General features: G+C 44.6%; 1 protein-coding gene across 4 annotated transcripts in view; it reads left to right on the forward strand.

The window, feature by feature from the left end:
* Window positions 1–24176, forward strand: part of SHROOM4 (shroom family member 4) — a 187217-nt gene that overhangs the window by 139060 nt on the left and 23981 nt on the right. For 3 of the 4 annotated variants that reach the window (XM_087426767.1, XM_004434908.3, XM_087426768.1), the window contains 3 exons: window positions 5948–6082; window positions 8432–10925; window positions 16566–16627. In XM_087426767.1, coding sequence (XP_087282893.1) covers window positions 5948–6082; window positions 8432–10925; window positions 16566–16627 — 2691 coding nt within the window. Of the gene's footprint in view, window positions 1–793; window positions 1152–5947; window positions 6083–8431; window positions 10926–16565; window positions 16628–24176 lie in introns of those variants that run through there. The other variant, XM_087426769.1, reaches the window with a different exon arrangement.

The following is a 24176-nucleotide window of genomic DNA, read 5'->3' on the forward strand; positions in this document are numbered from 1 at the left end:
GCACAGGTCAGTGGAGACATCATTTGAAGCCCCAGCCTAGGGCCTAGGACTTTTACATCATAACATGCAATAGCTGGGAGGGTTGTTTGTGACAATGAGGTCCAATATTTTATTTTGCAGAGAGGAAACAGAAGCTCAGAGAAGGGGAATAAGTTGCCAGAGGTCAGAGCGAATTCACAGCAGAGCCAGTGATGATGACTCCAAGCACCACTGTTCTGAAGTTGGAGTCTCTGGTGTGAGATGGAGTTTTCTTTGGGTCTGCTCAGGTGCCCATAGGAAGCACAGACCCTGTAAATATGGCCCAGAGTCTTTTATATCTCAGCAGGACCTTCACCTTAGAGAATCTCGAGGTCACTTGCCCCCAGCTATGTAAAATCAGCTGTAGTGTTACTTGCTCTTCTGGACCTGGAGGCTGCTAGGCCTGGCTGATCTGGAGTTTCCTTTTCTGGGGCCCAGAGGACCTGCGGAGATGGCTGGGTGGGGTCAACTCAGTCCAGGAAGCACAGGAATTCTTTTAAGTGTATGTGTCTGGGGTATTTTTCTCTCTCTCTTACGTGTATTTTTAAAAATTCTTTTTAGACACCCGCTTTATCTTTCCCAAACATCATTTCCTTGCTCCTTTCCTGCGTTGTAGCAGTGGCTGGGGGCCCAGCTTCCTTATTGGCCTCTGAGCTGTGGAAGGGGGCGGGCCAGCGCTCAGAGGAGGCTGGAGTAGGGAACAGGGGGGCTGTTTATTCTGCTGGAATTGCTTTTCATCTTTTCCTTTGCCACCAGGGTGCTGACTGGTTTCTGGAGCAGCGTCTTCACTCCTATTCAGCTCTTGACACTGGTTTTCATTCCCTAAGGCTTTGGACACATCCTGGCCCAACCAGGTTGATGGCCATAACTTGCCTTCAGTGCTACACCTTTCTGTTCTTGGAACTGGGACCTGACTGTGCCTGAGTCTTTTGGATCACACTCAGGAGCTTGGGCTGATGGCCTCTCATCTCAGGAGGTCTTAACAGGAAGGCAGATGGGTCTCAGCTAAAGGAAGATCCAGGCAGCAGAAGGAAGCCCTGGGGGCTGGCTGGAAGGGTTGTTGATGAGCATCTGAGCTGGCTGAATACCCAGCTCCCTCCTAAGCCATCTCCTCACCTTGGGCAACTTTCATGGTAGGTACTACTGGTAGCCATGACCACCATGGCTGCTGTCCCTCTTCCCCCTTCTGCTTTCTTTCCTCAATATCCCTTTATTTTTGCTTCCTAGGAAAGGAATTTGGGTGTAATGAATGATAGGGTGTGTGTTTAATAATGGTACCTGAGCCAGCCTTAGGAGAAAGGGCAGGCACTGGCGTTGTTGCCTCCACAGCTAGGCCTGGAGCTGTATGGTTGGTGCTTGGCGTTTTCTTGCTTCTCTGCTTATTTCTCCTTGTCCCACTTCCCTAATGCCTAAAGAGGGATGGTTTAAACTCTAGGACTACTGACAGTTTCCCTTTCTGACTGCTTCTTGAGGGAATGGCTAGGAGCAGCCTTAGATATACAAGCTTTTTGAGATAGATCCTTCTTTGGGAAGGAGTGGTCATGTGGTATCCTAGAAAGGGCTGGAGGATGTGAGCCTCATTCTCAACTGCTGATTACTAGCTGTGTGCTCTTGGCAAAGCAATTCAGCTTTCTGTGTCTCTGTTTTCTCATCTGTAAAGTGGGGATAATAATAGCAAAGTTTGGAGTGAGGATTGAATCAGCTAATGCGTGGAAAATGCTTAGTGCCTGGCATTAAGTATTCAATAAATGGTCCCTATTGTTATTTTTTTTTAAAGTTTATAGTATGTCAGGCACTATGCTAAGTGATTTCACACATGGGACTGCATTTAATCCAGACTATAACTCTTGAGTGAGGGATGGTTATCTTCCCCATTTTACAGATAGAGAATCTACAACTCAGAGAAGTGACTTTCCCAAGGTCACGCAGCTGGAGTTGGAATGTAAGCGTGGACTGACTCCAAGTCTAGGGCTAGTCAGGATAATAATAGACCAAGTATTAGGCCCTATAGATAGTTTCCTCTCCTTTCCCAAACCAGGGCGAGAAGGCTCCAGCTCTGGCTGCAGGTCCTCTGCTGGGAATTTCCTGCCCCCCAGCTTGTGGTTTTCTCCCAGTGGTCCCAAAACCCCCGCTGCCTTGCTTCTGTCTCCTTTGGGATTGTTTCTTACTCCTGGAGAAACCCTAGAGAGAGTAGGGGCCTTTGTAAGCTACCTTTCGATGTGTGGCAAGGAGGTGGTGTCACAGAACCTTGATAATGGACGGACAAATCCTGGTGGGAGTACACTTGAACCATCAAGAAGGACAAGTCTGAGCTGATAACCCCTATTGTTCTACCTACTATTTATTGACCACTTGCTGTGCATCAAGCTGTGTCCCAGAGGCTTTGAGAATATTATCTCTAATCCCCACAATAACCTAGCCAAGTAAGGATTATTGTTCCCTTTTTGACATAAGAAAACCGAAGCTCAGATGGGTTAAGTGACTTGCATAGAATCACACATCCAAAGTGGTAGAGTTAGGATATAAACCTAGATGTGTCTCACTCATTTTTGTCTCATTGCCTACTGGCTTGGTATAGTGGACAGGATGAGACTAACATACATGAAATGATGATGAGCAATATAAAACATCATATTATTATGGGCTAAATTATGAGGACTGGATTACTAAGGACAAGCTCCCTGGTGGAGATGGTACTTGAGCAGTACCTTGAAGAACAGGTGGGATTTAGATTAACAAAATGGGAGGGGGCATACCCGGCAGAGGAAACAGTCATAGTAATAACTAAAATTGGTTGAGGGCTCACTAGACCCTGTTCTAAGCAGCTGATATGCATTGTCTCTTTTGATCTTTATAACCCCATTAATTAGGTACTATTAGCTCCATTTTACTGCTATGGCAACTAGAGCGCTGAAAAGTGAAGTCACCTGTCTAAAGCAGCAGAGCTAATGAGTGGTTGAGCTGGGATTCAAACCAAATTGGTCCAACTCCAGAGCCTGCGCTAGTTTCTACTGGAAAACCAATAGCAAAGGCACAAAGCTGGTTGCAGAGTGTGATTGGAGCAGAGACATGAGAGACTGGGCTGGGGAGGTAAAAATAGCTTATAGAGGGCTTTGAAAGTCTGACCCAGCTTACATTTGATGCAGGACAGGGTAAGAAATAGGGAGCCAGTGAAGATTCTCGAATAGGAGAGTGCCACAATTCAATTGGTGTTTGACATGGTATGATCTAAAAGCAGTGACTAGAGGTGGAACAAGGGAACACTGGCTGGCAGACTGATGTAGTATTTTGGACATAATATGTTAAGGGCCTGGACTAGAATAGGAAGTGTTGGTGGTAGGTTCTGTGGAGGAGAAGTATGATTATGTGGAATAGTCTCAGTGAGAATGGAGAGAGAGAAGCAAAGCCAGAGAGATATCATAAAAGAAGACTCAGCAGAACTCAGTGAAGGATTGGACAGTTGGTGAGAAGGTGGCATCAACACTGACTGCCCACATTTTAAACACTGGACTCAGAAGAACTTCAGGAATCCTGGATGTGGAAGAAGGGCCCAAAATAAGAGGTGCCCTGTTCTGCACTGTATCCTCAGTGCCTAGAAGCACAGTATGTAGTAGATACACATGGCACATAGTATGCAGTAGTGCATAGTACGTCTGTGAGAGGCTTTATAAATAGTTGTTGACGATGACTACCAGGTAACAGCAGCTGGAGAGATTTCTAGCATCATGGCTTTGTGTGTGAGACTCTGGAGCAGGCACATACCCCCAAGGCTTTCTTGTGCCTTCAGCCTCCCTGCTGGGCACTCTGAAATCCGTAATTGAATAATCTGGTTAGAAGTGGGGGCCTCACCTGGCTTTCCTTCCCATAAATCTTAGCCGCTGCCGCTGACCTGTGGCTCTGGTTCCTGACCTTTGACAAGCAGCTTCCCATGCCCTTCCTCTTACACCTCCTTGTCTGTGTCTGGCCTGTTACCATTCTTCCCGTGTTTTTCCCAGCAAGGCCATTCTCCTCAGGACTACCTTTTTAGGCCTTAGCCCTCTAGAGCCTTGCACTGCTGGGATTTTCTGTGTTTCCGCTGGGGCGAGGGACATTCCCAGCTAGGATGGAATCCAGCTTGAGTCTGTCCGCTACTGCTCCTAGGAGGTAGAGAGCTGATTTATACCACTATATAACAAGCTTGTTGAAAACAGGGGGCCTTATCTTAGTCAACTCTGCACCCTCAGAGTCCAGTATGGAGCCTGCCATAGTAAATGACTGAATAAATTAGTAAATAAGCTACCATCTGTTTATCTCTCTGTCACCTACCTATTTATCATCTGTCTCTCTTACTCTGTCATTCATCTCTCTCTCTCTCATTCATTTCTCTCTATTACATATTTCTCTATAATCTTTCTCAGAGTTTTCTCCCTGTCATTTGTTTTTCTCTGTATCATCTCTCCCTCTTATCTCTATCATCTACCTGGCCCTTCTGACGTTTATTTTTCTCTCCTTTTTTTTCTTTTCCTCGCTCTCTTTCTTCTCCTTCTCCCTCCCTCCCTCCTCCCTTTCCTCCTCCCTCTCTCATTCTCCCCCTCTCCCTCTTCCTCCTTCTCTCATCAGTCTCCTCTTTATCTTCTGGCACTCCCCATGCCCCACATGTGCTCTTCCCCATACCATTCTTCCCCACTTGTAAAGGTGGCGTCTATTCATGTGAAATATACCATAGGGCAGGGCCGGCCCCGTGGCTTAGCGGTTAAGTGTGCGCACTCCGCTACTGGTGGCCCGGGTTTGGATCCCGGGCGTGCACCGACGCACCGCTTCTCTGGCCATGCTGAGGCCGCGTCCCACATACAGTAACTAGAAGGATGTGCAACTATGACATACAACTATCTACTGGGGCTTTGGGGAAAAAAAGGAGGAGGGCGGCAATAGATGTTAGCTCAGAGCTGGTCTTCCTCAGCAAAAAGAGGAGGATTAGCACGGATGTTAGCTCAGGGCTGATCTTCCTCACACACACACACACACACACAAAAAAAATATATATATATATACCATAGGGCAGGGATGTGCCAGTTAGTGCAAGAGTTGTGGTTACAGCCTCCAGCAGCAGACAGACCCTGTGGTCGCATCCAGGGCCTTGGCCTCAGACCCGTTTCCCTTTATTCACCCTTGTCTTGCTGTGCAGCCAGTCTCCTCTGTCAGCCTAGTGCTGTGCCATTCACCACGTTGTTCTGTTTTCCCTTACAGGACTTGCGGCTCCTTGCCACCACTTTGCCTACAAACTCTGGTGTCTCACCTCTATGCCCATTTTATCCTTCACTCTCTCAATGCCTTTACTGCACTTTATTTGAAATAGCTCTGTCTCTCTCACTAATCTATAAGCTCTTAAGGGCAAAGACCATGTTTGATTCATCTCTGTATCCCCAGAGCTACAGACAGATGGTACACAGCAAACATATAACAACAAACACTTATCAAATCAGTGAGCGAAAATTGGAGAATTTGCAGCCCAGTGTTGACTTCCTTAAGCTTCTCAATCACTTGCCTATGCTTTTCTTTGAGAAAAATGGGAAGATTGGCCAGATTGATTTTTTTTTTTCCAAAGAAAATTTAGAGTAGGCTCACTGTTTGTTGGGCAGCAGCACTCATTTATTCCACAAATATTTACCGAGCGTCTACTATGTGTCTGGCACTGTTATACATGCTTGGGATATACCCATGAGCAAAACAGCCCTGTGAAGCTAACATTCCATATCTCCAGGATCCCCCCCCCAAGATGAAGGACTTTTGAGTTTTGGGAGCTGAGGAGGGCCACTACGATCCCCACCCCAGCCCCTTGCAAGATGTTCTACTTCATTTAAGGGAAAGAGGGGGTGGGGACGGAAGCTGCCTGGGAAGTGATTTCAGCTCTGGTTCCCTAAGCTGACTTCCTGTCCTTTTCTTGCTGTAGAAGAAACGCCCCTGTCAGTAGGCCGCACTCATGGCATGTGGCCAAGCTGCTGGAGGGATGCCCTGAAGCGGCCACCACCATGCATTTCCCTTCTGAAGCCTTCAGCTTGTCCTGGCATTCAGGCTGCAACACAAGGTGAGTCTAGAACCCTCCCTCAAGATGCGCTGGAGGGTAGACAACCTGGCCACTCCTCCTCCGCTCTAGTCCCTCTTGAATGTTAATAGAGCCCAGAGTGCTATAACAGAAAATGGAGTGGGAGTCAGAGTACCTGGGTTATAGTCCCTGTCTACTGCTAACTCGGTGTGACTTTGGAACATTCTTTTTCCTTCTGGGAAATATTTCCTTGAAATACTTACCTCACTTGTCTTGCAAGACACCACACTCTCCTGCTTTTCATCCTATCTCACTGGCTGTTCCTTTGCAGTCTCTTTCCCTGGTTCCTCCTCACCCCCCTGGTCTCTTAATGTAGGAGGGCCCCAGGGCTCAGGTCTGGTCCTCTTCTCTAGCTCCCACACTCAAAACTCGCTGGTGATCTTATCCAGTGTTCATCAGCTCTGTCACAGAGCCAAAGCCTCAGAATGGGGCCCTCCCTGAATAACAGAGTCTACCTGCAGTGAAGATCTCTCAATTCAGGGAGCTCAGTATTGTCTGTTGTTGAAATGGCTGCCCAGAAGAGGCAGAGAACTTTTTCTGCAAGCTCAGAGCCACAAAGCTGCTGGCCTCAGCTGCCTTTTCCCTTCCATGATAGAATCTTCCTTCCAAGAAGGGATTTCTGTTGAGGAGGCTCAAGGAAGCTAAGGGTTGAGTTTGCCCCCGCTTGGTAACTTTATTTGGCATTGGAAGCTAGGGGCTCAGGGCAGAGGCAGAGGCAGTTTTGTTCTTGAAGAATATACAGAAACGCATTCTGAGCTTAGATCCTGTTTGAGTGGGGGTATGGTTGTTTTTAGCAAGAAGGGTGGTGGGGTGGGTAGCAGGCCCCCTTGCCAACAAGGAATCGATGGATTCCTAGCCCAGAGTTCAAGTGAGCAGAGTGGCTAAGGGGCAAGGCAGGGAGCAAGAATTAGGGGAGGCTCACCTGAGGGTTTGGTGGGCTCCTGCCACCACCCAACTCTGGCTTTCTGAACTGTGGCCATTCTGAGAGCAGCCTGCAACCTCTGGGGTTCTAGTTGTAGGGAGTGACTAGCATGACTTGGCTCAGTTTGGCTTTGTGTGTGGGAAATGGCACTTAAAATTCAAGATTGTGTCAGATCCTAGTCCCTTCCTTGGTCTCCCCGATTTGGCTTTGCCATGGGGGATAAAGGCGGCCTGGGTGGGCAGGGGCCACTATAGTATCAATACTGGTAGTAGAGAGGATGCTGATAACAACAGCAATGAAAACAACAATCAAGAAGGCGGCTACTCCCAGGTATTGAACCTTTGCTAGATGCCCAGGCTGTGACAAGAGCTTTACTTTTATTATCTGATTTCACCCACAAAGCAACCCTCTGATGCAGATTATTACTATTATTCCCGTTTAACAGATGGTATAGCAGAGGAGCTAAGACATTGGACTCTCAGAGGCTTGGGTTCAGATTCCAGCTCTGCTTCTTTAGCGGCTCTGTGAGCTTGTCAGTTTACCTCTCGAAGCTTTAGTTTTCTCAGTTGTAAAATGAAGATAATAATCTCTCCCCTTCAGTTTGAAATGAGATATTGTACAGTTCTTAGCACATTGTAGGTCCTCAGTAAATGGTCAGGATTACTATTATCAAGAAAAGAACAGGGAAGACCTAAGTTCCGGCCCTGTCTGGGCCATGAGCTAGAGCTAGGTGATCTTGAGAAAATCACCTCCTCGAAATCACTTCCCTTTGCAGGGCTTGCTTTACACCAGTGATTCTTAAAAGTGTAGTCCCTAGACCAACAGCACCAGTATCACCCAGGAACTTGTTAGAAGTAAAAATTCTCAGGATCCACCCAGACCTAAAACCCTGGGGATGAGGCCCAGTAACCTGTGTTTTGATAAGCCCTCCACATGATTCTAATGCACACTCAAACTTGAGAACCACTAATTTACAAAATGGGCTGGCTGAAATTGAATCAGTCCTTTAGGGCCCCTCTCTAATGCTAATATTCCATGATTGTCTCTCCTGGCAGAGAGCCGCATGCTGGACTCCCTGGGGACAACGACAGGCCACAAGCAACTCTAGACTCACTGACAGCAGGGAAACAAGCATAAGCCCCAATGGAGTTTTCACGCTTTTAGTCTTTGGGATCTTGCCCCATCCTTCTTCCATATGTCATCTTGTCTCCCATTTTACCAGGTCACTGTGGTGCCCCAGTGTCCATCTCTTTCCCTGTTTTCCTCCCTTCATTTGTTGCCTTATCTCGCTCCCATTTGTGGTGTGAGTGCCTCTGGGTTGTCCTGCCTTCTCCCATGGCAGGGCTGGCCAAGATGGGAAGGGGATTTGGGACCTTGGCTAACTAACCAGTGTGCCCCGTGTCTTTCAGTGACGTGTGTGTGCAGTGGTGTCCACTCTCCCGGCACTGCAGCACTGAGAAAAGCAGCTCCATTGGCAGCATGGAGAGCCTGGAGCAACCAGGCCAAGCCACCTATGAGGGCCACCTCTTACCCATTGACCAGAACATGTACCCCAACCAGCGTGACTCGGCCTACAGCTCTTTCTCAGCCAGCTCAAATGCCTCTGACTGTGCCCTTTCCCTCAAGCCAGAGGAGCCAGCCTCTGCCGACTGCATCATGCAAGGCTCAGGGCCAACTAAGGCCCCTACTGGCCGGCCTAATGTAGCTGAGACCTCAGGAGGTAGCCAGCGCACCAATGGTGGCCACCTGACTCCCAGCTCCCAGATGTCATCTCACTCACAGGAGGTCCACCACTCAGGGCCTGCCAAGGCTACCAGGGGCCCACCTCAACCTCCAGTGAGGCGAGACAGTCTTCAGGCCTCCAGAGCCCAGCTCCTCAATGGAGAGCAGCGCAGGGCTTCTGAGCCTGTGAACTCCTTGCAGCAGAAGGAAAAACCGAGCTTGGACACTGTGCTATTCCCAAGAAACCCTAACAGGTTCTGCTGCCTCAGCGGGCAAGACCAAGTGACAAATGAGGGCCATCAGAACTGTGAACTCAGCCAACCTCCTGAACCCAGCCAGCAGGGCTCTGAGCATCTACTGATGGAGGCCTCAGCCAAAGCTGTTGGATTCCCAAAAGCATGTGACAAAGCTTCCAGCATGGATTCCAGCCCACTCAACAAGGCTTCAGCAGAGCTAGCTAAGGCTTCTTCTTTTGGCAGCCCTCCATACCTCACAGGACCCACAGGGCATCGCCATAGTGCCCCCGAACAGCTGCTGGCATCCCACTTACAGCGTGTGCACCTTGATACCAGGGGCAGCAAGGTTATGGAGCTCCCAACTGGGCGAGATGGGCACGAGTGGACTCTGTCTCCTTTGCATGGCAGCCACACAGGGAAGAAAAGTCCATGTCCCTCTGCAGGAGGAACCCAGGACCATCCCAGCAAAGAGAAAAAGACCAGGCCAGTGGATGATAGGCCTTTAGGTTCGGGGCACCAAAGCCCAAGCAGTTCCCCACATGGAGAGGCTGATGGACACCCTCCAGAAAGAGGTTTCCAGGACCCAAACAGAGCAAACAGAACAGGCAGTGAATTGGCTAGCCAGCCGCCCTCTGCCTCTGACTCCCTTGTTCAACAAACCAGGGACTGTTGTTCAACCACTAAAGTACCTGGAAACACAGAGGCAACTAAAGAAGGGGACAATGAGCCCAAGGAGTGTGGCCGGGTGGGTGGTAGGCGAAATGGAGGGACCCGGGGCCGCTCAATCCAAAACCGGCGGAAGAGTGAGCGTTTTGCTACCAATCTGCGTAATGAAATTCAGAGGAGGAAGGCTCAGCTCCAGAAAAGTAAGAGTCCCTTGTCACAGCTGTGTGACACTAAGCAGCCAGTGGAAGAAACCGAGGAGTCCCTAGAAAATCCTTCACTTCCTGCGTCTAACTCGTCTCTTCTGTCTTCATATAAAAAACCACCTAGCCCCAGAGACAAGCTCTTCAACAAGAACATAATACTCAGGGCTAGGTCTTCAGAGTGCCTCAGCCAAGCCCCTGAGAGCCATGAACCTAGGACAGGCTTGGAGGGACGAATAAGCCCTAGCCAGAGGCCTGGCCAGTCCTCTTTGGGCCTGAACACCTGGTGGAAAGCATCTGACCCATCCTCCTCAGACTCTGAGAAAACAAATGTTCACTGTGGAGTCCATGGAGGTCATTGGAGATGGTCTCCAGAGCACAACCTGCAGCCACATGTGGCACTAGCCATGGAAGCCCCTTCCAACCCAGGCGACAACAAAGAATTGAAGACTTCTACTGCCCAAGCTGGGGAGGAAGCCATCCTCTTGCCCTTTGCAGACAGAAGAAGGTTCTTTGAAGAGAGTAGCAAATCCTTATCTACATCTCATTTGCCAGGTTTAACCACTCATAGCAACAAGACTTTTACCCAGAGATCAAAACCTATAGATCAAAACTTCCAGCCAATGAGCTCCACCTATAGAGAATTGAGGCACCATCCCATGGACCAATCATATCATTCTTCAGACCAACCATATCATGCCACAGACCAATCATATCATTCCATGTCACCCCTTCAGTCAGAAACTCCCACTTACTCAGAATGTTTTGCGAGCAAAGGTCTAGAACAATCCATGTGTTGTAAGCCACTGCACTGCGGTGATTTCGATTACCACAGGACCTGCTCTTATTCCTGCAACGTCCAGGGAGCTGTAGTCCATGACCCTTGCATTTATTGTTCTGGGGAAATCTGCCCTGCTCTGCGAAAGAGAAATATGATGCCAAACTGCTACAACTGCCGGTGCCACCACCACCAATGCATCCGGCGTTCAGCTTGCCATCATAATCCCCAGCACAGTACCCTCGAGGACAGCAGCTTGGCACCTGACAACACTTGGAAACCCAGGAAGCTGACAGTGCAGGTGAGGACTTGGTTCTTGGATGGGTGAGCTTCATTATTCTCTTCGTGAGGAAAAAGCAAGGTAAACATTTGAAAATATAATGATTTTCATTCCTTACAACTGTATAGTGCTGGTTTCACCAGATTGTAGCTTATTAACCTTGAGCAAGACACTCAACCACCAAAATTGCAATTACCTCATCTTTAGAGTTAGAGCAAAATAACTTTTGCTTCACAAAATGGACAGAACTGGGATTTATATCCTGACCGTATAATTGGTATCTGAGTGACCGTAAGCAAGTCATTCAACCACCAAAATTTGCAGTTGTGTGATTTTTAAAGGGAAAAAAAGAATTTTACCTCATAAAATGGCCAGTACTAAATAAAGTCTTATTACCTCATCTCTCAAGTGGAGGAAAATAATGGCCGCCTCATGGATTAGTCATGAGGATCAAATGAGATTGTGTATATAGAGTGCCAGGCCCAGTGCCTGATACAAAACAGCATGTATTCCCTTCCATTTCCTGCTTTAAAACTATTTGGAGCTGCCATATTTGCAAATGTCACCCCAGGCTTTGCCATCGGGGATCTGACTTATCTGGTTTTCTGAAGAATAAATCCTTCCCCCCTTCTCCAGTCTCTCTCTGTCAGAGACCCAGGTCTAGACTTGGCTGTTGCTGCACCCTGGTTATGACCTACAGCCCTAACACAAGCCACTGCCATCCCCCCAGGTACTTTTGGGAGGACCCCCTATGTCCTTGCCAACTCACTGCCAGATTCCTCTCCTTGGCTTCCTTAGTGCCACCTTTTGGCTGGTGCACTCAAACCAGAAGTTAGTTCCTGAGTTGAACTGTTGTTGCATAGGCAGACACTTCTGAATGACTTAGGCTATGAAATTGCTCAATACACATTCTTTGAAAAAGGGAACCTTAGAGGTGAAAGAAGCCTTACACAAAAGAGTACATACTTTACTATTCCTTTTATATAAAGTTCTAAAACAGCTATTCTATGGAAAAGAAATTCAAAACAGTGGTGGTCTATGGGAGGTGGCATGGAGATTGACTGGAAAAGGGCATAAGGGAACTTTGTCCCATGACAATAGTGTTCTATATCTGGATAACAGTTTGAGTTACACAGGTGTATACATTCGTCAAAGCTCAACAAATCTACATCTAAAATTGTGCATTTCATTGGAAGTAAATTTTGCCTAAAAATTATGGTAAACAAATATCAAACTTTAATATATATGCTGAAGTTCTTTTTCTTTTTTTTTTTTTAGTGAGGAAGATTAGCCCTGAGCTAACATCCGTTGCCAATCCTCCTCTTTTTGCTGAGGAAGAGTGGCCCTGGGCTAAGATCCATGCCCATCTTCCTCTATGTTTTTATATGTAGGATGCCTGCCACAGCATGGCTTGATAAGCAGTGCATAGCTCTGCACCTGGGATCCAAACCTGTGAACCCTGGGCTGAAGCGGAGTGCACAAACCCCACTATGCCACTGGGCCAGCCCCTGAAGTTCTTGAAATATATTGATGTGTGCAACTTATTTTATAGTTTTCAGCATACTAGTGTTGCCCATATTTTGTTATAATTTATCCCTAAGATTTCATGTTTTTGATGCTATTATAAATAGTATCATTTTCTTAATGTCAAGTTAAAATTCTTTGTTACTACTATATAGAAATAGAATTTAATTTTGTCTGTTGGCACAGACTCCCTTGCCAAACTCACTTATTAGTTCTGGTAGCTTTTTGGTAGATTTTAAAAGATTTTCTACATAAACAATCATGTCCTCTGCAAATGGAAATAATTTTGTATCTTAATTTCTACTGTGTATGGCTTTTCTAGGGGAGAGAGAGGTCTTATTGCTCTGTCTAGGACCTCCAACACAACGTTTAGTAGACATAGTGAGGGTGGATAGTGTTGCTTTGTTTCCAATCTTTCTCTACTAAATTTGATGTTAGCTATAGGTTTTTTTGTAGATTCCCTTTATTAGGTTGAGGAAGTTCCCTTTTATTCTTAGTTTTCTGAGAGCTTTTATCAGGAGTGGATGTTGGACTTTTTTCAAATGCTTTTTCTGTATCTATTGAGATGGTCATGTAGTTTCTCTCTTTTAGTTTATTGATAGGGTGAATTACATTGATTGATTTTTGAAATAAGAACCAGCCTAGCATTGCCAGGATAAATACCACTTGGTCATGATTTATAATCCTTTTTATATATTACTAGATTTGATTTGCTAATATTTTATTAAGGATTTTTGTGTCTATGATTATCAGGGATTTTAGTCTATAGTTTTCTTGTAATGTCCTTGTTTGGTTTTCATATCAAAGTGGTGGCCTTACCAAATGAGTTGGGAGGTATGCCCTCCTCTTCTATTTTCAGGAAAAGTTTATATAGAATTGCTATTATTTCTTCCTTAAACGTTTGGTAGAATTCATCACTGAAGCTGTCTGGGCCTGGAGTTTTCTTTGTGGAAAGATTTTTAACTACAAATTAAATTTCTTTAATAGATATAGGGTCATTTAGGTTATCTGTTTCTTCTTGAGTGAGCTTTGATAGTTTGTCCTTCAAGGAATTTGTCCATTTCATTTAAGTTTCTGAATTTATGGAGATAAAGTTCATTGTAACTTACTTTGAAATGCATCAAGAATTTAAGATGGATTGGTGGATGGATAGAGGAGTGAATAGATAGATATGTGATAAGGCAAATATAGTAAAATATTAATTGTAGAATCTAGGTGGTGGATACATGGGTGTTAATCATAAACTTGTTTGACTCTTCTGTATGCTTGAAAATATTCATAATAAATGTTGAAAAAAAGAGGAGAGTATATATAAAATAATGGTTTAGTGGCACTGATGCTGGAACCAGACTGCCTTGGTTCAAATTCCTAAGCTTTCCCAACTTAAAAAAAAAAGGAGGTAGTAACAGTACCTACTTCATAAGTTGATTGTGTGGATTAAATGATGTAACGTGTGTAAGGCACTTAGAACAGTGACTGTCATCTTTTAAGTGTGAGTTATTCTCTCTGAAAATAAAAGGCGACTTTGGCTTGGCTTGAGAAACTTTTGCCCAAAGAAGAACCTGCAAGTAGACAATAGAAGAAAGGGGCTGAAGCTGGGGAGGAAAAGGGGGAAAGAGATGGCCGCGGAAGTGTCAGCCCAGGGCGAGTAGCTCTGTAAGGGAAGGAGGTGAAATTTGCAGGTTGCAGCAGTTGGCAACAATGCAGGCGTGCCTGTGCCCATACCATACCTCTCCTTTTGTACTCTGAGGGAAGGACACATGGAGTTCCTAATGCCTGTTAGACTAGCTGAGCAGGTCTGCTTAGACACTAGGCTTTCAGACATGTGGATGGCCGTCTAGGAGCCACTTTATGTCATTTCTACCCCTGCCACCTGAATATACCCGCCCAGACATGGGGAAAACTTTCAGCATGGGTTAGCATACCCCAGCTCAGATGACAAAGGTAGTTGTGATGGTGGCTATCTAGAGTAGGGCTGAGAGCCTGTTCCTTATGGCACCTGGAAGAGGTTGGGGAGATAATTGGCTCCTGTTTAGTGCTGTTAAGAGAAGTAAAATCAGCAGGCACTTACATCCCTCATACTTCATGCCAGTTAGTTTTGCGTATATTATCAGACTATTTCATGTAACAATTGTATGAGATAAGTTATAATAGGATCCCCATTTTACAGCTGAGGAAGTTGAGGCTCAGAGAGGTCACACATCTAGCAAATGGCAAAGCTAGGATTTGAACAACATAACAGTAACTAACATTTGAGTGTCTACTGTGCACCAGGTACTGTTCTAGGTGCTTTACATGTATCAACTCATTTAGTCCTCAAAGCAATCAAGAAATAGGTACTGTTATTATTATGATCTCATTATTAAATAGCTGGGGGAAATGAGATAGAGAGAAGTTGGGTAGTTTGCCTGAGGTGACAGAGCTAGTGAAGGCAGATGTGGGATTTGAATCTATGTAGTCTAGCTTCAGAGGCCAAGCTCCTAATTGTGCTACACTGCTTCTTCATAAGCTGATTGCCAAGCCCAGGCCTTCTCCAGTATAGCAGGATGCCTTTTAGGAGTATAACTTCCATCGGGGCAACAAGTTCCCACCACAATCACCATGTGCAACAAGCTGTGGAGATAACTGCCTCTGGTTCAAGGTGCTCAGGCAATTTATAGCAAATTAAGTGGCTCAGGAAAAAAAATAAGGTGATACTAGGGAGCTGAGATGGAGTTTGGGAGTTGGAACAGGACTTTATTTGCTTTGGCCACTGCTATTTACTGAGCACTTCCACAGGGCTAGACAGGGCATGGCAGGAAATCCTGGCTCCCACTGTGGCTGAACGAGTAACAGTGTCTTGGAGGGCAGAGACATCTCACAAGGGCGTTGAGGTCGAGTCTGAAGCACAGGTGGTTAGAGTTGCTCTGATATGACAGGTACAGGCAGGGAATGCTGAAGCCTGGAAACAAACCACATTTTTTCCTTGGCTACTAACATCCAGAGCCTCCTATGTGCTGAGCACTGTGCTAGGCATTCTCTATGCACATCCCATTTTATCCCCACTACTGGGAACCCAGCAAGGCTAGATAGCATAATCCTTATTTGCCAGATAAGAAGCTGAGGTTCAGGGAGGTGGCATAACTTCCCTCAAATAACACAGCTAATAAGTGTCTTAGCCAGTATGATGGACATCAGGTGTCTTACCGCCAAAAGGGAGGCCTACTGGGGCAAAGGTAATAACACTTTGAATGAGACCAATAATAGCATTGGAGAAAGAGGGAATTTGGAATATCAGTGAGGTTTAGGAAAAACTTTGCATTCCCGTTGGGCTAAGCTCTGAGTCACTAGGTAGAGGATACTGGATGCGAAATCAGGAAGAATGTAAAAATCAAATTTGCATTAGGTTTGGAGCTAGAATAGGAAGGTAGGGACATTTTTACAAATGGCACACATGGCTTGGGCTAGAGGAAAAAGAGTTGCTTGGGCAAAGCCCTTAAGGAAAAGATGCCCAGGGTGAAGAGTCTATTCCTGTAATGTGGGGAATGTGGCACCCGGCACTCATGCTCCCCAGAGATGAGCCCACCTCAGCCCCTGGCAGTGGATCGGGGAGGAGGAGGAAGGGCCCCTGCAGTACAGGGTGTGCTGGCATGCACGCTCTCCGTCTGCCTCACCCTGGAAGAGGGTTGCAGTAACAGGAGCTTTAGGCCTCAAAGCCCCCTCAAGGGCCAGGGCTTCCAAGAAGATGCTTTCTATGTTGGAAGAGGCCAGAGGAATGAGCAGGTTCACCCAGCAGAACAAACAAAAAGACCTCCTTTGCAAGAGCCAGAGCAAACAGCAAACGTGCTAAACTGGTTTTTAACGTGGTTTGGGAGGGAGTAGAGAAAGAAAGGGAAACGCAGGGTTTTCTAGACCACACCGTCCAGGTCCTGAGTGCTCTCCTAGTCTCTGCATGCCCCCAGCAGCTCAGCAGGCCACTTGACAGAAAGGCAGCCCTCCAGGTACGTATTTCTCTAGCCTGCGTGGGAGAGTAGAAGGAACCAGCTGGGGGGGGGGGGGGCTGGCCGGGGACAGGCTTCTGACCTCTTCACATTTTTGAGGCCATCTAGATACCTGGCTGCTCAGAGCTCCCTAACTTATCAGAATTTTGCTTTGCAGGAATTTCCTGGGGACAAATGGAAACCAATAACAGGAAACAGGAAGACCAGCCAGTCAGGGAGGTAAGTGACCACTCAGGGAGTTGGGGTGAGTTGGTGCCTCTGAGGCTTCTATAGAAATTGGTAAGGTCTTCTGTTTGCTCAGTTTCCTTTGAAGAACCTGGTCTGGTGTCCATACCAAGGGTTAATGCCATAGATGTAATCCAGCCTGCCCCCAGACAGCTGGGCTACAGACCAAACTGATTGCTGGGACATTTTGGAATATGTTGTAGTCAGGCAGTATTGTGGGACATTGTGCTCATCAGCTCAGAGGCCTGAGGCAGGCCTGCCCAGGCACAATGACATGTGGGATCAAATCATGCTGAAACAGATGAGAAGGCATAAACTATGCCTGCCTTCCCAGCAGCCATTGAGCAGTTGGAGGGGGCAGAGAAGGGGTAAGACTGTCCAGCTACTGCTGTGCCTTTGCCTCAGAGTTGTTAGAGGTACTTGTTTCTTGGGTTCTGCTACCTTTCTTTTTATAGGGCTTGTTGAGAACTTAATGTCTGCTCATTAAAAGTCCAGGGGCAGATCATGCTAACAATAGGTTAAAATTCCTGAAAGAAAGCAGGAACCTTTTTACAAATGGCATATATGGCTTGGGCTAGAGGGAAAAGAGTTGCTTGGGCAAAGCCCTTAAGGAAAAAAATGCCCAGAGTGGAGAGTGCACCTGTAATGTGGGAAACATGGCACCTGGCACTCATGCTCCCCAGAGATGAGCCTATCTGCCATAGGTGACCATAAGGAGTAGACACTTACCTTTCTGGGTTGCTCTCCATCAGCCCGGCTGGACCCTCTCGTTTGTGAAATTCCTTGATAGACTATTTCGGTCAGTTCTTCTCCAGGCCAAATTGTACAAGAGGCCCCTAAATTATACTGATTTTTTAACTCAAATTCCAGGAATGAAGGAGGGACAGGGAAGAAGGCTCTTAGCTGTGCCTTTGTGGGGACACCTAGGGAGGGGGCACAAAAGGAGAGGACTAGAATCTGGGTCTCTTGAGTCCAGAGGAGTCCAGAGTTCTTTCTGGGGGTGTACATTATCCCCTGTGATTTGGTTGTGTAGTCGGGAATATTTTGGCTTTCTTTTGACTCCAAAGTCTGGGAAAACTATCAGTTTTCTGGTTGGCAATGGAGAAAGGGAGGAACTCAACATTTATTGATCATCTACTAAGTGTCAGTCACTGGGCTGGATCTTTTTACACCCATAATCCCATTTATTCTCCACAATCATTCATTTCGCTACTTATTTTATAGATGAGGTCCAGAGAGGTTATATAACTTAGCTGAGGTCACATAGCTAGTAAGTGATGGAGCCAGGATTCCGACCTAGGTTTGTCTGGCCCCAAAGTTCATGTTTTTCCATTATAACTGCTTCAATTAGGATCCCTAAGGAGACCTTTCAAATGGATCCCTTAGCATCATGTCTCAGGAGTCTAAGGCCTGGGTGGGGATACTATGGCTGGTCTTGATTCCCTGATGTGGGCTGACTTGTACCATGTCCTTGGAGAAATCATTTCAGTCTAGTGGGTCTGCTGAGTTTCCCATATTAGACTGAGATCTTTGAGAGAGGCAACCATGCCTTGGTCATAGACTTATTCTCTGTGCCTAGCACGGTGCCTGACACTGAGAAGTTGCTCAAGAGGTATTTGCCATTTGCTTTCCGAGTGAAGAAACAGAGCCTTCTCCACCACTGAATGGGTGAAATGACACAAAAGTAATAATGCTAACTAACATTTCTTGAGCACAGTGCTCTATTATAGGCACCATTCAAAGCACTTTACAAATATTTATTTATCACAATAACCTTACGGGGTAGGTACCCTTAGTCTCTCCATTTGACTGAGAGAAGAAACTGAAGCAAACACAGGTAAATTCATTTGCCTAAAGTCCCACAGCTAGTAAGTTGACTAGACCCAGGCAGTCTAACTTCAGAGACACTATACTACGCTATGGTGCTTCTCCAAAATGGTTCTCTTACCAATCAGCCAGTGAAGTAAGAGGACTTTATTCAAAACCTGGTGTATGTACTGCCTTTTTCTAGGCAAGCAGGGAAATATTAGAGAAAGAGCATCATAAAGCATAATGCCTGCCCACCCGTAGCTTGAGCAAAGAAGACTAACCCACACAAAGTTAAGTAGCAGTAATAATAAGTTACCATTTGCATAACAACCTATGTGCCACAAGCTAAGTTACACATATTATGTTGTGTTTTATCTTCCCCAAAACTCTAAGTAGGTATTATTATAACTAGGTCAGTGGTTCTCAAACTTGAGTGTGCATTAGAGACACCTGGAGAGCTTGTTAAACCACAGATAGATAGGCAGATCCCACTTCCCAGAGAGTGTGATTCAGTAGATGTAGAGTGGGACTCAAAATTTGCATTTCCAACAAGCTCCCCAGGTGATGCTGATGTAGGGTGATGAGGCAGCTGGTCCTAGGATCACACTTTGAGAACTACTGACTCAGAAAAAGAATCTGAGGTTCAGAGAAGCTAAGTAATTTACTCAAGGTCTCACAGCTACTAAAGGGACAAGCCAGGATTTAAACTGAGCTTTTGCTTACTCAGACAAGTTGCTATCAGATGAAAAGTGTCAAATACATGGTTTAAACAAAAAGCACGTGGTAAAGGGCCGGTACATGATAACTATTATTATGCCCTATTTAAGTTCACTGGAGGGTACGAAAACTGAAGGTTGGGACCCATGGGAAGAAAGGCCCAGAGGGGACACTAAGCAGGGTCTGTTGGAGGAATGAACCCCTTTGGTTAAGAATTCTGGCCTCAGATTCAGTCTGCCTGGGTTCAAATTCAGATTCTTCTATTCTCTAGCTGTGTGAGCTTGGCGAGTGGCTTGCTCGCTCGCTCTCACCTCACCCCATCAGTTTTCTCATTGCCAAATGGGGTAGGAGTACCTACCTCATGTGATTGTTGTGAGTATTAAATGAGTTAATATATGTAAAGCATTTAGAACAAAACCTGGTACCATAAACCCTCAGTAAATATTAGTTGTGATAATGAGGAGAAGGAGGAGGAAGCAGAAGCGGTAAAGGAGGAAGAGGACCAGCAGCAGTGACAGTAACAGTAGAGAAAAAGGGTGAAGTACTGGGTCAGGATAGATAGGCCTTGAAAACTAGATAGGATCGTAAACATGGAAGCAATTGAAGGTTATCGATCAGGTACGTGACATGGTAAATGTGGCATTTTAGGCAACTTGGCATCCTTTGCAGCCTAGATGGGTTTGAAGGGAGACCAATTAGGGGCAGAGATCCAGGCATTAAAGAGTGTGGCCCTGGATTGGGAAGGTGGGGGTGCAATAGGAATGGAGCAGAAGGGATATATAAATATGTGTGATATTTTGGGGAAAAAATGTTTATTGTGAAAATAATATTACAGGAAACTAAAAACAAAAGAAAAAGTAGCCTTATTCCTACCACCCTAACACCCTGATTGTTTTCATTTCCCTGCCAGCTTTTATGTATAGGTATAGAGATTTTTTTTGGCATGATTATAATAGCTATGTAGATGTGATTTTGTGTGTCCTGTCTCTTTTTTCCCCACTAAGCATTACTTGGTAAAGAATTTTTCATGTTGCTATATAGGCTTCCTCAATAATTGTGAATTTTAATGGCTGCATAATATTTCACTGGCTTAATGTGCTCTAGTTTGCTTGATCATTCCAAAATTGTTGGATAATTAGATTGTTTCCAATTTCTTGCTATTACAAAGTAATGCTGCAGAAAAATTTTGTGTAGCTATAACCTATGTCTCGTTTTGAATTATCTCATTAAAAATAATTATCCAGGGTTGGGATTATTAGTTGAAAGAATATGAACATTCTTATTCTTCTTGATAGATTTCACCAAATCCTGCTTTCCCAGGAGGCATTTTACACTGCCGTTATCAATATATGAGGATACCAATTTCCCCCAAATCTTCCCCTCATGGAAAATTGTCTTTTTCTAATGCACTAGGTGTGAATGGTACCTATTATAATTTTAACTTGCTTACTTTGGGTATTCTAGTTTGAAAATTTTTCATGTGTTTATTTAATATTTGCATTGTTTCTCGTGTGAATGGTCTGTTCAGATTATTTGCTCGCAAGTACATGACACCTTTTGAGAGAAAAGTAAAGAGAACTTGGTGATTGGAATTTGAGAAAGAAAGAATAAGTCGATAATAACTCTGAGTCCCAGTGACTTGGAGAAAGTTATCGACATAGCCGGGGCAGTTTAGAAGGGGAGTGATTTGGTGGAGATGGTAAGTTTGAGTTGGGATATGTTGAATTTGAAGTTAGTGAGAGAGACAAGTGGATTCTTTGGAGGAGGCTTGTCGATCACCCAACCAGGGGATAGGATGAGGAAGAAGAACCAGCAAAGGAAATTGAAGGGGCAAGCAGCTGGAGTGGTGGAAGTATGCCAGCACACCATGATAGAAGATAAGGAGAGGACTGTTACTGACTTTGACAGTTTGGAATCACAAGTGACCTTCAAGAAAGCAAACTTAGTAAAGTGGTAGGCAAAGGAAGTAGATGGCATGATGGTCTGTAAGGGGGATGGGTAGAGAAAAAAATGCACACAGCTTTATACATCATAAATTGACCTATTTTAAGTGTACAATTCAATGAGTTTTGGTAAATTTACAATGCTGCGCAATCATCACCAATCCAATTTTAAGACATGTCCATCTCCCTAAAAGGATCCCTTGTGCCCATTTGCATTCGCTTCCCATTCCCACCCTCAACCTCAAGCAACCACTAATCTACTTTCTGTCTCTATGGATTTGCCTATTCTGTACATTCCATGTAAATAGAATCATACAATATGTAGGCTTTTGTGCCTGGCTTTTTTCACTTAACATGCATTAACAGTTCATCATGTTGTAACATGTATCAGTATGTCATTCATCTTTTTTGCCAAATAATGTTCCACTGTATGGATATACCATATTTTATTTATCCATTCATGCATTAGTGGATATTTGGATTATTTCCACTTTTTAGCTATTGTGAATAATGCTGCTATGACCATTCACATACAAACTTCTGTGTAGACATATGTTTTCAGTTCTCTTGGCTATATACTTAGGAGTGGAATTTCTGGGCCATGTAGTAATTCTATTAATTTTTTAAGGAACTGCCTGTTTTCCAAAGCAGCTGTGCCATTTTACATTTCTAACAGCAACATGGGAGGGTTTCAGTTTATTTTCATTAATTTTTTTTTTTTTTTTTTGTGAGGAGGACTAGCCCTGAGCTAACATCTGATGCCAATCCTCCCTTTTTTTCTTGAGGAAAATTGGCCCTGAGCTAACATCCATGGTCATCTTCCTCTATTTTATATGGGACGCTGCCACAGCATGGCTTAATAAGCAGTGTGTCGGTGCACGCCTGGGATCCGAACCTGCGAACCCCAGGCCGCCGCAGCGGAGCACGTGCACTTAACTGCTTGCACCACCGGGCCGGCCCCTCTTTTCATTAATTTTAATACAATGATTATGTGTTAGTGTTACTGTGTGATTTGAGAAGTATTATAAAAGAAGAATGTTTACAAAGACATTTAAACATTAAAAAGTGTTTTAAGAGCCAGCCCTGATGGCCTAGTGGTTAAAGTTTGGCACACTCCACTTCGGCGGCCCGGGTTCGGTTCCCGGGCATGAAACCACACCACTCATCTGTCAGTAGCTGTGCTGTGGTGGTGGCTCACATAGAAGAACTAGAAGGACCTACAACTAAAATATATAACTATGTACTGGGGCTTTGGGGAGAAAAGAAGGAAAAAGAGAGGAAGATTGGCAATAGATGTTAGCTCAGAGGGAATCTTTCCCAGCAAAAAAAAAAAAAAAAAGTTTTAAAAAAAGAAGTTGGCTAGGGAAAGGAAGGAAAGAAATGGGGTAGTAGTTAGAGGGGGCAATAGGGTTTAATTTAATGGTTCTCAGAATGTGGTCCTAGGACCAGCAACCTCAGTATCACCTAAGAACTTGTTAAAAATGCAAATTCTCCCCAAATTTCACAATGTTATAAACTATTAAGACATCAGTAAAAAAAATGCAAATTCTCAGGCCTCACTCAGACCTGCTGGATCAGAAACTGGGATGTAGCCCAGTGATCTGTGTTTTAATAAGCGCTCCAGGCGATTCTGATGAAGGATAAATATGAGAACCACTGGTTTAAGTGAAGATTTGGTCAGGATTTGGAAAACTGGTTTACATTTAAAAGCAGAAAGGAGAGGTCAATGGAAAGGGAAAGACTATTGATGCTGCAGATGGAGGAGGCAAATCACAGTTTATGATCTCAGGGAAGATGAGAAGGCCTAGGAAAGGTCAAGGGCAGAGATGACATTTAAGGGGAGACATCCTGATGGAGTTTCCGCTCCCCTCCCCCTCCCCCAAAACATACATTTTTAACATTTCTTATGTCATTTCTGTCACAACTGGAATGATGGGTGTAGGTGGGAAAATAAAATGTATATTCTTGAGCCATTCTCTTTGCCTGGAAGCCTGCAAAGAATTTTAATTCCAGGTAGTTACACTCTTGGTTGTCTCCCTCCACTGTTACTTGGTTTGTGTGCAGAGAATGCAAATGCATTTTAATATTAGCAGGAGGGAAAAAATTGGTGAGTAGATCTGCTGGGAGAAAAAGCTACATAAGTATGATGTATTTAAAAGCCAAAAGAAAGTATTTTCTGGATTATCTCTTTTGCTTTTCTGCACCTATCATTGCCTCCTGTGATCCTTTCCATTTTTCCATTTTGCACAGACCTTTACAATGTATAGGGTGTTTTTCTATACATGGCCACAGTTAATCCTCACAACAACCCTGTGCCGTTAAGCCTTATTTTTCTCATTTGACTGATAAGGAAGCTGAGACTCAGGAAAGGTATTATTATACTATTATTAACAATAACAACAAAAGGTATAATAGCTAACATTTATTATGTGCTTATTATGTGTTGGACACTGCTATAAGCATTTCATATGAATTATTTTATTATTTATCATGAACCCATGAGATAGTTACCATTTATTGACCCAATTTTACAGATGAGGAAACTTACTCACAGGTAAATTAAAGTCACTTGCCCAAGGTCAAACAGGCATCTGACTCCAGAGCCCATTACCTCTCAGATTATATAGCAAGTACATGACAAAACTAGACTAATACCCAGGTGTTTCAATTCTCAACCTAGGGCTCTCTTGCTTCCTTTTGTCATACTACATCATGAGAAGAGTGTGGAATATCCACTACACATTTCCTATTTGCTGACTGAGTGAAAGAAAATGGATAATTCCAAGTTGAATCTCATTTCATTAGGAAGAGTACACTTTTCAGGAAGGCTCTACCACCTAAGAAGAATGCAACCTTCAGAGGTATAGAAGGATTTGTTAAAAGCGTGACAAAGTGAATTTAAATACTTGGGTATTAATTTAATCCTGGGCATGCAAAACTTATTCAAGGAAAATTATAAAACTCTAATGGGAGAAATAAAGACATGAATAAATGCACAGCTATACTTCGCTTCAATTTGGGAAGACTAAATATAAGAATGATTACAATATTCCCTAAGTTAATATATAGATGTA

This window comes from Ceratotherium simum, chromosome X (genome assembly GCF_057802395.1).
Source record: "Ceratotherium simum simum isolate JZ-2026a chromosome X, ASM5780239v1, whole genome shotgun sequence".
Classification (NCBI taxonomy): Eukaryota; Metazoa; Chordata; class Mammalia; order Perissodactyla; family Rhinocerotidae; genus Ceratotherium; species Ceratotherium simum.